Genomic DNA, 11,877 nt, shown 5'->3' with positions numbered 1-11,877 from the left:
AAATTTTAAATTTAAAAAATTTAAAATTAATTAATTATTGATATAAATTAATATAATTTTGTTTAGTTTTTGGCTGATAAGCTTTTGGTTCCTTATACTTTTCCTACCTTAAATCTATTATTTCAAAATTAAAGTATTGCAAACAATAATACATGATCGGTTATGTGCATGTTTTTCTTTATAAGTTAAAACTTTATATTTATGTAAATTAATCAAAGGTTAATAGTTTTGCTGTGTAATTAAGTGTCCTATCCGGCGGCTCAAAAGAAACTACTAAAGCTTTAATTTATTACCCTACCCAATGCATCATGCATGGGACAATCAGTGACGAGTGACCACGACCATGTCTTCCCAGACCACAATCACATCCCTGTCATGAAAGATGCTAATTTAATTTGACCGCTTCCTATAAGACATAGCTCTATGCTATGCTCATCAAACCACTTTGCTTTGCTGCAACCGCAATTCACAGTATTCCTATATATTCCCTAGCAGATTAATTATCAATTAAGCATTAGTGTTTTTTAATTTATGAATGAAGTTCCCATCCCCCTTTCAATTGACATTGTAACTATCCCCTGTCGGCAACTAGGTGAAATAGAAAAGTCAATTTATGGTAAACACATTCCACCCAACACCTTTTTATTTAATTTCTATATATTTTATATTTTCTCTACTGAACACAGCTGATGTAAATATAGTAACAAATTAATCTCATGGGGTATTTCTTTTTTCAAATTACATGGTTTTTATAATTTGACAAAAATCGTGGGTGGAGTTGACTTGCAATCGTTGCCGTCGGCTCTGAAACTCTGGAATGAGCGGTCCCACTGGCGTAAAAGAGAGATATTCCATTTCGTTTTCCGACCCACCACTCAACACTCCCCCTCCGTCCTCTCTGCAATGATAATCCATATCATATCTCACTCCAACCGCGTCATGCAACCCTATATCATTCCTCTCTCGCATTTCATCTCCTCCACCTTCGCTCATTTCTCTCTCTTTCTCTCTTCTCTCATCCCAGCTGCTACATTACCTAGTACGTATACGGTATACTCCAGCACCAATTACTACTATTCTACTGTTACCTTTTTTTCTTATACATAATCATTTTCTGTTACGACTTAATTATTCCACGAATCTTTGTATTTCCTCTTATATTATATAGGTCCCCCACCCCCTGCTATTACTAAAGCAAAACCCATTGTCATTTTCTTAATTAATTAATTATATTTCTTCTTTCTCCACCCTTTCTCGATCTTCTTTAATTTATCAACCTCTTTAGTCTCTACGCGTTCATGTCTCTGTCTCATAGATTCTGAATGAAACGCGTTCTACCCTCTCAGTTTTTTTCATCTCTGATCTCTTCCAACGCTTAAATCAACAACAACCACCAAAACCTGGTCCTACACTCCGATCCATCATCACTCCAAGCTTCCTTAGCTTCTCCAAATCGTCCTTCATGCTTGTTCAACCACCCGGTGCACGTTAGCAAAGCACGCACCATTGCATTACCTTCCAAACTCACTTACATTCTTTTATTTTTTCCAAGAAAGAAAAACACAAGTTGGAGGAAAATATAAATAATTAAATAAATACAAACAAGAAAAGGAAGTTATATATATATATATATATAGAGAGAGAGAGAGAGGCCAACTATATATTCTTCTGTTTTGGACCTTTCGCTTTGATTTGATACATATAATGAACGGTCATCCGAAGCACCAGCGCAGGTGGGCATCCGACACCGTTCCCGCCAGAGCAACCGTCAGTGCAGGAACTTCGCCGGGAACAGAGTCAACCTCCGCCGGCGGAGAAGAGTTTGTGGAGGTCACTCTCGATCTTCAAGACGATGACACTATCGTCCTTCGGAGCGTTGAACCAGCCACTGTCATTAACGTTGTTGTTGACAGTGGTACCACTGGTGGCAGTGGACACGAAACTCCGGCGTCTATTTCTAGGTCGCCGACGATCCGGCGGACCTCGTCGAGAGGCTTGCGGCAGTTCTCGCAGGAGCTGAAGGCGGAGGCGGTTGCAAAGGCAAAGCAGTTCTCGCATGAGCTTAAGGCAGAGCTGCGACGGTTCTCGTGGAGCCGTTCGTCTTCGTCAGCTCAAAATGTTGGCGGAAGCAATGCCGGCGGCGGATTTGAGACGGCGCTGGCAGCTCGCGCTCTAAGAAAGCAGCGGGCTCAGCTAGATCGCACTCGTTCCGGTGCTCACAAAGCACTGCGCGGTCTGCGATTCATCAGCAGCAAATCAAATAATGGCGTTGATGCGTGGAACGAGGTGCAGAGCAACTTCAATAGGCTCGCCAAGGACGGTTATCTCCATCGCTCCGATTTTGCTCAGTGCATAGGTTCGTATCTTTTTCAAAATTCTGTTCAGGTTATTGCAAATTTGTAATGTTCCTTTAACAGTTTGATTCGTTATCCTCAAGTGTTTTCCCTCAACGTTTATTGTATTAAGTTTTTTTTTTATTATTTATTTACGGTTGCAACTTGCAATTATTTAGATCTCACATCCTCTGTCATTTGAATTTTGATATTGTGCGCTTCAAGGTTGTTATGCTTTTCTATGCAGGAATGAGAGATTCCAAGGAATTCGCTCTGGAATTATTTGATGCTCTAAGCCGGAAGCGAAGGTTGACGGTTGAGAAGATAAGCAGGGATGAACTTTTTGAATATTGGACGCAAATTACCGATCAAAGCTTTGATTCGCGACTTCAGATCTTCTTCGACATGTAATCATTGAGTGATTATTGCAGTCCAACTTAATTAATAATGATTACTAATATTAATATTTCAATGCTTTTCAATTACTTTCCTTTCTTTAATGAAAAGTTTGCAAGTCCTAATTAATTTATGTCATAATAAACACATTGTTAAATATTAGCATGTCACCATATATTTGCATTGACACTTAAATATTCGTAAAAAATCTTTGATGCTTTCTTAGCTTGTAATTCAATTACTTTTTTAGATCATCAATTGTTTTGCTTTCTTTTTTTTTTTGGGCATCAAACGTTTACTTCAATTATTATGGTTTTATATAACGTGACTTAGTATTTTAAAAATTTTATTAATCAAACAGGGTGGATAAAAACGAAGATGGAAGAATCACCGAAGAAGAAGTAAAAGAGGTATAGAAGACTTTTATTTTATATTACAAACCAAAATGTTCTCTCTCATTTTTGTATTAAACTGAATTTATTTTCTTTTCTGTCTATTTAATTTAGCAATAATCATTCTTCAATATTCAGAGTTTAAAATTCAAGGTTTAAACTTATAACTCTATTTTATATTATGAAGTGTGATTCCAAATTATGAATTCAACTGTGTCACTGCTTAATTGTTTATCCATTTAATAACCATGTATTCTACGAGTATAACATAAGTATTCTCTTTTCGTTGTAGATTATTTATTTTGTTATATTATTAATTCGTCTCTAGCATGGCGTCCACTTGATCTTCAATTAATCAACGTTAGGCAGGATTGGGTAAACTTAATCGCATGATTATTAAATGAACTACTTCTAATATTCAGTATTTCCACTCATGACGTTTTCCATATTCTAGAAACTCAAGCATAATAATATTAGTTGGTATATTTCAAGAGTCAGTGAACTATATACGTCTTACTTTTTCGGCTTTGGTTATACAGATGGCGCTTTCATTTTTCTTATTTTACCAAATTCATAGAATTTATAATGGAGACGTTTTCAGTGGAGTAGTTGGTGGGGGCGTAGTCGTCATTTTGTGCTGAACTTTTCTTTTGGCCTTTTTTTTTTTAATCAAACATGTAATACTCAATTAAAGCTTTTACATTAAGCTTTTTCGTTGGCCAATTCCTTTTTTTTTCTTATTAATTTCCAGATCATCATGTTGAGTGCTTCAGCAAATAAGTTATCGAGATTAAAAGAGCAGGCTGAAGAATATGCCGCTCTGATCATGGAAGAATTAGACCCAGAAGGGCTTGGTTACATCGAGGTAGGAAATCGCACTATATTAGATAGATAATATTATTTCTGACTTTATCAACCCGCACTACTCTAATATAGCCGTACATATTTTACAGTTATCTACATAGATACTCTACCTTTAGTAGTGTTAGCGTGTTAGTACGACGTGAATTACGATAATGCAGCTTAGATTAGTCAGTTTCGAATTAGGACAACCACACCTGTCTTCGGTCAAAATTTGGCCCAAATAGTGTTATTTGAAAATAATTCAGAATATTTTTAATGCTGTTCAACCATGCAGGAAAGAAGGGAGATGAAGAAAGAAAATAAACTGTGATAATTAATAATACAAATTATCTTGCCTTCAAAGAAAAATGATTTGATGTCATAGCAACTCATTGCATCATATATTGAATAATTTAATAGTGTATATAATAAGATCTTGTTTCTATCCTTTTGCTGCGTCAAACTTACCTAAAATCAGGTAGAGAAAACTTGGTCATAGTGTACGTGACACAATCGCAATTAACTTGTTATTCCTATTAAGGTAGTTCCTCGCCGCAGGTAGTGATGCCGTATAATGTGACTTATTACCATAGCTTAGAGTAACCTTATTTCTTTATCACTTGACTTTTCTTCATAAGATATTCACACTTTTTTTTGTCTTTTAATAAAGAATCATTTATATGTTTTGAATAGAGGTCATTGAATAATTATTAATTTTCTGCTAATTATTTGTCAAATGTTGAATTATTAATTTCATGAAGTATGTTTTTGAAGGTGCATGTGAGGAAGAGAAATGTCATTTTTAGAAGAAATAAAAGAAGAAAAATGACCCAAGTTGACTACTAAATAATTTGGTTCTATATACCTTTTCATAATTATTGTGCATCTTGGTGTTTTTCTTTTTATATGTTTTTGGAAGAAGATTTACTTTAAATAGAAACTTACTATCAAAGCTCAAAAGTTCCAACGGATTATACTAAATGTTTTTTAATTATCAAAACTCAAAAGGTTATTATTATTTTTTAAAATTTAACAATATTAAACATATTGTTTAGTATATTTAAGATAATATTCAAAAGGATTTTTAATTTGTTGGTTGATGTCTCTGCATTATTGAATATGGGCACTATGCTTCTTTTCTCAAGTGGCTTTTCTGCTGCTTGGCCAGTTACGCGTACACATTACTCAAAGTGTAAGTGCGCGTGCTGCATCCTTTTGCTGTTGTGATGCTGATAATGAAGGGAATGTAGGAATCACTGGCATTATTTCTTTTGCATGATTGAATCTCTAATTGTTTTGGGGCAACTTGGATTGTCATCATCTGTCCCCGCAGCTATGGCAATTGGAGACGCTTCTTTTGCAGAAGGACACGTACCTTAACTACAGCCAAGCCCTAAGCTACACAAGCCAAGCTTTGAGCCAGAACCTTCAGGGACTAAGGGCAAGAAGTCCTATTCGTAGGGCGAGCCGCAGGTTGGTCTACTATTTGCAAGAGAATTGGAGGAGACTTTGGCTCTTAACATTGTGGGTTTGCATAATGATTGGGCTGTTCACATGGAAGTTCTTTCAGTATAAGCAGAAAGATGCCTTTCAAATAATGGGTTACTGTCTTCTAACGGCCAAAGGTGCCGCTGAGACTTTAAAGTTCAACATGGCAATTATACTATTGCCCGTATGTAGAAATACCATTACTTGGCTTAGGTCTACCAAGCTGGCTTATGCTGTACCTTTTGACGACAACATTAACTTTCATAAGGTACGCATTGTATATATGATCGCCTTTAGAATTTCCAACACTTAATTCCAGGAATTCAAAACAAAACAACTAGACATGATATGTATATTGGGGTCCGCTATTTTTCTTCAAATTCATTTATCTATACTTGCAGACAATTGCTGCGGCCATTGTGGTTGGTGTTATACTTCATGCCGGGGATCACCTTGCATGCGATTTTCCAAGACTTGTAAGAGCTTCTGAGGCTGATTACGAGAAGTATTTGAAGGGTGTATTTGGTGATCATAAACCCAGTTACCTAGACATTGTGAAAGGGATTGAGGGTGTGACTGGAATATTGATGGTGATTTTAATGTCAATAGCATTTACACTTGCAACTAAATGGTTCAGGAGAAATCTGATTAAGCTGCCTAAACCATTTAGTAGGCTTACTGGCTTTAATGCCTTCTGGTATTCACACCATCTGTTTGTCATTGTTTATGTCCTGCTCATCATCCATGGTATAAAGCTTTACCTTGTGCACAAATGGTACCTCAAAACGGTATGCAAATCAGATTTCGGTTATTAGGAATCTTAGTTAAATAAATTGTTCTTCGGCGATTGCTAACTTGACGCATCAATTTCTTTGTGCAGACATGGATGTATCTTTCAATTCCAGTTTTACTTTATGCGGCAGAAAGAACAATCAGATTCTTCCGTTCTGGTTTCTATACTGTCCGTCTTATAAAGGTGAGTACAGAGCAGATGAGGTGGAAACATGTGCAAGGCGCTTAAAATGGGCTTTTAACTTCATCATAAACATAGCTTTATTGAGTAGCTCTCAGCTTATATTACCTTTTTGACATTGTGAAAAACTTCTATTTAGGTCGCCATATATCCTGGAAATGTTCTAACATTGCAAATGTCTAAGCCTCCCCAATTCCGATACAAGAGTGGACAATACATGTTTGTACAATGTCCCGCTGTTTCTCCGTTTGAATGGTAAGTTGCATTTCAGTTTTTCTTGCTTCTTTTTCTTATATTTAAGTATATATAAAACAGAGCGCAACAGGGTATTGATTGAATTATGAAAGGCAGTGAAAGTGAACCACTAAAGTGATATGGCATTTTTATGAGTAGTTAGTTACAGTCTTGGTTATGCTTCTTTGCGTGATGTGACGGTAACATGGATCAATATATGTATGACAGGCATCCATTTTCTATTACCTCATCCCCTGGCGATGACTACCTGAGTGTTCACATTCGGCAATTGGGTGATTGGACACAGGAGCTTAAAAGGGTATTTGCTGAAGCATGTGAGCCCCCTGTATCCGGAAAAAGTGGCCTTCTCAGGGCTGATGAAACAACCAAGAAAAGGTAAGTGTTGCACTTGCCATTTATTTTTGCCTTCTCGTTTTGATTCTCAGGACAAATAATTTATGTTTGTTTGTTATTAACAATGGATACAGTCTTCCAAAGCTAAAGATAGATGGACCTTATGGTGCGCCAGCTCAAGATTATAGAAAATACGATGTTTTGTTACTTGTCGGTCTCGGAATAGGGGCAACACCTTTCATCAGCATTCTGAAAGATCTTCTAAACAACATCATCAAAATGGAGGAGCAGGCGGTGAGTGTTTGTGCTACACAGGAAAATAGTTACGGTGTTTATTTATGTAGTCATTTTATATTTTATATAAAACAAATTGAACTGTTATGCCATCCGTTTGCAATTGTCTGGAAATTCATTTCTGACTAAACTGACTATCATGATTACTTCTGTCCAGGATTCAGTCTCTGATATAAGTAGAGGTTCAGACCAAAGTGTTGGGAGTACAGATTCACCATCTCTAAACAAAATTGCTCCAAAACGGAAGAAAACATTGAAGACTACCAACGCTTATTTCTACTGGGTTACAAGAGAGCAGGGTTCTTTTGATTGGTTTAAAGGAGTCATGAATGAAGTAGCTGAACTTGATCAACGGGTAATGATTAATGCAGAGGATTTATTTATTCTACCGAGGAATTATCTTTATCAGAATTTGTTTCCTTGGCGCCACATGATTAAGAACTAGTGATGTTGAACTACAGGGTGTCATTGAGATGCACAATTACTTGACTAGTGTATACGAGGAAGGTGATGCAAGATCTGCCCTCATTACCATGGTGCAAGCACTCAACCATGCCAAAAACGGTGTTGATATCGTCTCAGGGACTAGGGTAAGCCTTCTAAATTTTATTATTTGTTCTCTTGTTGCCGTTCAATTTCTTTATTGGGAGTGAGTAATTCTAAAACATCGATTCGCTTCTTCAAATTTCTATCGTCAGGTGCGAACCCATTTTGCTAGGCCAAACTGGAAGAAGGTTTTCTCCAAAATGTGTTCCAAGCACTATGGCGGACGAATAGGTCAGTTTGTCTCCAACAAGCATGCATTGCAAATGCACTTTGTTTATTCTTTTCTCTTTTACTGATATTATGCTTATCTTAATTCTGATCTCTATCAGGGGTATTTTATTGCGGTGCACCAGTTTTGGCAAAAGAACTTAACAAGCTCTGCTTCGAGTTCAATGAAAAAGGTCCAACAAAATTTGAGTTTCATAAGGAACACTTCTAAGGAATTCCGGGGAGCTCTTAAATAGGTTTCTTTTAGCAACTTGGAGTGGCCAGATTATATGATTATGTTCAATAAGATAAGAAACATTTTGTATAGAATTTGAAACATTGTATATAAGTACCTGCCGGCATGATTGCTAGCAATTTATCATACAAGTTGCCGCAGAGAAAGGGATATGCGCAACAAATGTATCATGCACCACCTGAAGTGCGGTACAGCTACGTTAGAGAAGATGATGACCTATTGATCTTTCCCAAATATTCAGCAGATACATCCACATTTTATTGGATATGGACAATTTTGCAGAAAGGTCGAGAGATTGGATGCCTTTTTACTAAAATAACTACCTCATTTTACAAGTGGATCCCAGGAATTTCTTCTAGAAAATAGAGGGTGAATTCCCGGACTCAGCTCTGCCTATTCATGAAGTTCTTATGCAAGAAGAGGGTGGGATATATCTCTGTAAATGAGAGTGGTACAGTTTTTTTTCTTTTTTTTTTTTTCTAAAGTGATCACTATTTTTTTTACCTTCTATTTTTCTTATCATATACATGAGGGACAATATTACACAAATGACATGGTGGAATGCTAATGTCCTCAAGTCAATATTATCTCTTATGTCATTTTCTAGCCCAGAATGATTCCTAGCTAGGGCCTAGGGATATGCTGATGAATATATCAGACATAAAGTGTATTATATTGACTAATGAGAATCGAGTTTTTCACTAGCTTTTTTATGATCATGAACCTGCTCTGCTTAAACGACTGTCCCTTCGCTTACTGATCACATTCCATTTCGCATGATACTAGTATATGTACGAAAATTTTTTAATTTATATCTGAAGTAGAGTTAATAAAAAGTATTTTTTTATATTTTCAAATTAAGATCATATTTATTTATACCAATATTAAACAAAAATACATAATAAAATTCGAATAAAAAATGATCTCAGAGCTTTTTTTCGTGCTCTGCTAAGGTTAGCAAAGTATAATCCTAATTTTTTCAAAGTCGTCTGAAGTCGTTGACTTTCTAAGAAAATTGGTAAATTCATGGGAAGCAATTCGAATTCTGTTAGAATCAGAGGCGTAACCTAGCTAAAGAAAATGAGGTAGTGGTATTTAATGATGGAGACATTCAATTTGAATTGAATAAGTGTGCTAAAAGTTTAATCGGAAGGCTTCTGCCTGATCGCCCGTTCAGTTCAGGAACAATGAAGGCTATCATGTTTGCTGTAACATCCTACCACGCAGGGATTTATGCTTAAGCCGTAAAATAGAGGTGGTATAGTATTACGACCTCTAAAATAAAATATATGCATAATAGTATCTGAAAGAGAGTAATATACGAGTATATATATATAATGAAAAGGATACAGTATACGAGGAGTTTTGAAAAACGGATAAATCAAAACACAAAATAAAAAGAACAAAACGTTTCAAAAACAAGATTACTTGCATGCGAAGAAATCTAAGGTTAACAAAAATAAGATAATAGAAACTAGGAATAGAGAGCCAAAAGGTATAAAATAACAAGCTCCTAACTCAGCATGCGAAGCTAAGGCTGGCCGGAGAATATTTATGTAAGAACCAGAATTTTCACGAATAAAATCATTTAAATGCCCAAATTAAATTCCGGAAAGTTAGGATGAGAATTTGGGGATTTAAATATGATTTTTGGACTCAGTAGGTCCTTCCGAGTCAGAAAATGTGTTTTATGCAAAAACTGTGAAAAACCGCAAACCGGCAGTTGAACCAGTTCAAGTCTGCTTGGTACCGCACGAGAAAAGGAAAAACAGTCAAAAACCTTAGAAAAACATTAGAAATGAAAAACCGGACGTTAATTTTAAAGGTTTGGCCCAGAGTTGGACCAAACGGGCTAAAAAAAATGCTAACGGGTTGGGCTGGAGTCAAGTTGGGCCCAAGTCTAACATATACAAAGGTTCATTAATGAACCATTCACCCATAAACACACACACACAGCTGCAAATAGGAGAGGAGAAAAGAGAAGAATACTATTCACCTCTCCATTCAATCTGTGATATCTTGAGCTACGGTGCTCCGATTTGCGTGCCGTCAGCGGCTACGCGAAGCTCTTGCTGAGCCCCTGCTTTCTATCTAAGCTTTGTGGTAAGTCTCTCAAGTTTTCCTGCCCAGTTTTTGTGTCCTTGTGCATTTTGAGTTTTAGGGTTTGGTTTTGAGAGAAATCTTGTGTCTTGGGTGTTTTAGGTACACTCTAGCACTTGATTGTTGGTGGTTTTGGTTTTCAAAACTATTGGGCAAGATAAGAGCTCTTGAAACCCTTGTGAGATTATGTTCATGTTGAGCTCTAGTTTGATTAGTGATGTTTGGTATGTATATAGCTTGTTTGTTGTGAGTTTGGAGCTTGTTGGTGATTGTTAGAAGCTTTTTTTTTTACAGAAGAAAACATATCATTCAAAGGAAAGCCAAACGGCACTTACAGATAATAGAGATAAATTAGATCTAAAATTAGAGAAGATGATTAGATAAATTATATGCTGAACTATAAATTGAAAGTAAGCCCAACGTTCGATTACAAAGAATCTTAACAAGTAGAAACATAGACAGATCTGAATCTCTATGATTTCTAAATCAACACTAAAAGTGATGCAACATGTTGAAAAATCTGTTCTTCTTCTCTGCTTAAAGCCGAATCCTCCTCTAGTCTGAAGATATTTCCATGAACAACAAGTGAACTTCAGTGTATACTCCAAGATCTGATAGATCTGTACCAACGTACCCACACTACCCAGAAAGGGAGGACAATAAACCACCACAAAAGAGGAGAAAATACACCACATAGGGATATTAAAAAACAAAAATTAAAACAAAATAAAAGATAAACAGAAAGGTGTAGGGGAAGAAACAAAGGAGATAAAGAAAGGAGAAAAGGATTGGGGGAGGAAAAAGAAAGTAAGGAGAGAAACAGAGTTAAACAAAGAAAATTGAAAGAAACCAAAAGAAGAAAAAAAGAGAGAGAATAGAGTAAGAAGAAGGAGAAGGGAGAGGGAAAGGGGTGAGGGAGGCCACCACCCTACCAAGATAGCGGTGGCGGCGGCAGCCTTCCTCTTGGATGCCACAAGGATAAAAAGGCTTCAACCCTAGCAGAGAGAAGAGAGACGGACTTTTTTTAATGTGATATGCTTTCCAATCTTAAAGAACACTTGTGCTGTGATTGTTGGAAGCTTGGATTGTGGTTAGAAAGCTCATTTGGTGCTCAATTTTGAGTTTTGGACATATTGGGAATCGGCCAAGGTATGGTTTCGGTTTTCTCTATGTAGTATATAATATTGTGGACACTTAGACTAGTGACTCATAGGATAGGTTTAGATTTGAATGGTTGTTAAGTTGTTGAATAATATTATATGATGATTTTTGATGATTTGATGAATGTTGAGTTTAATTGTAATGATTGATGTGGATATGATGAGGATGAAGGATTGTGAAGTTGAGGAGTGAGTTGTGTTGGTAAATGTGATATTGATGTGGATTGGTTGGTAATGTAGTTGGAAATTGTTAATAAAGTTTGATATACGTAATATATTGATGTGATGTTATGAATGAGGA

General features: G+C 36.3%; 1 protein-coding gene across 1 annotated transcript; it reads left to right on the top strand.

Annotated features, from left to right (window-relative positions):
* The first annotated feature begins 1,013 nt into the window (after positions 1-1,013).
* LOC107479838 (respiratory burst oxidase homolog protein A) lies at positions 1,014-9,035 on the top strand. Its single transcript, XM_052258902.1, has 15 exons — positions 1,014-1,403; positions 1,435-2,356; positions 2,581-2,740; positions 3,091-3,139; positions 3,873-3,986; positions 5,298-5,720; positions 5,854-6,240; positions 6,333-6,428; positions 6,565-6,680; positions 6,888-7,055; positions 7,148-7,307; positions 7,465-7,662; positions 7,769-7,897; positions 8,006-8,084; positions 8,183-9,035. Exons 2-15 carry the CDS (start codon positions 1,705-1,707, stop codon positions 8,290-8,292), a joined length of 2,841 nt encoding a protein of 946 aa, XP_052114862.1. The 5' UTR covers positions 1,014-1,403; positions 1,435-1,704; the 3' UTR covers positions 8,293-9,035.
* The last annotated feature ends 2,842 nt before the right edge of the window (positions 9,036-11,877 follow it).

This window comes from Arachis duranensis, chromosome 3 (genome assembly GCF_000817695.3).
Source record: "Arachis duranensis cultivar V14167 chromosome 3, aradu.V14167.gnm2.J7QH, whole genome shotgun sequence".
Lineage (NCBI taxonomy): Eukaryota > Viridiplantae > Streptophyta > Magnoliopsida > Fabales > Fabaceae > Arachis > Arachis duranensis.
This window is presented reverse-complemented; position numbering and strand designations above follow the sequence as displayed.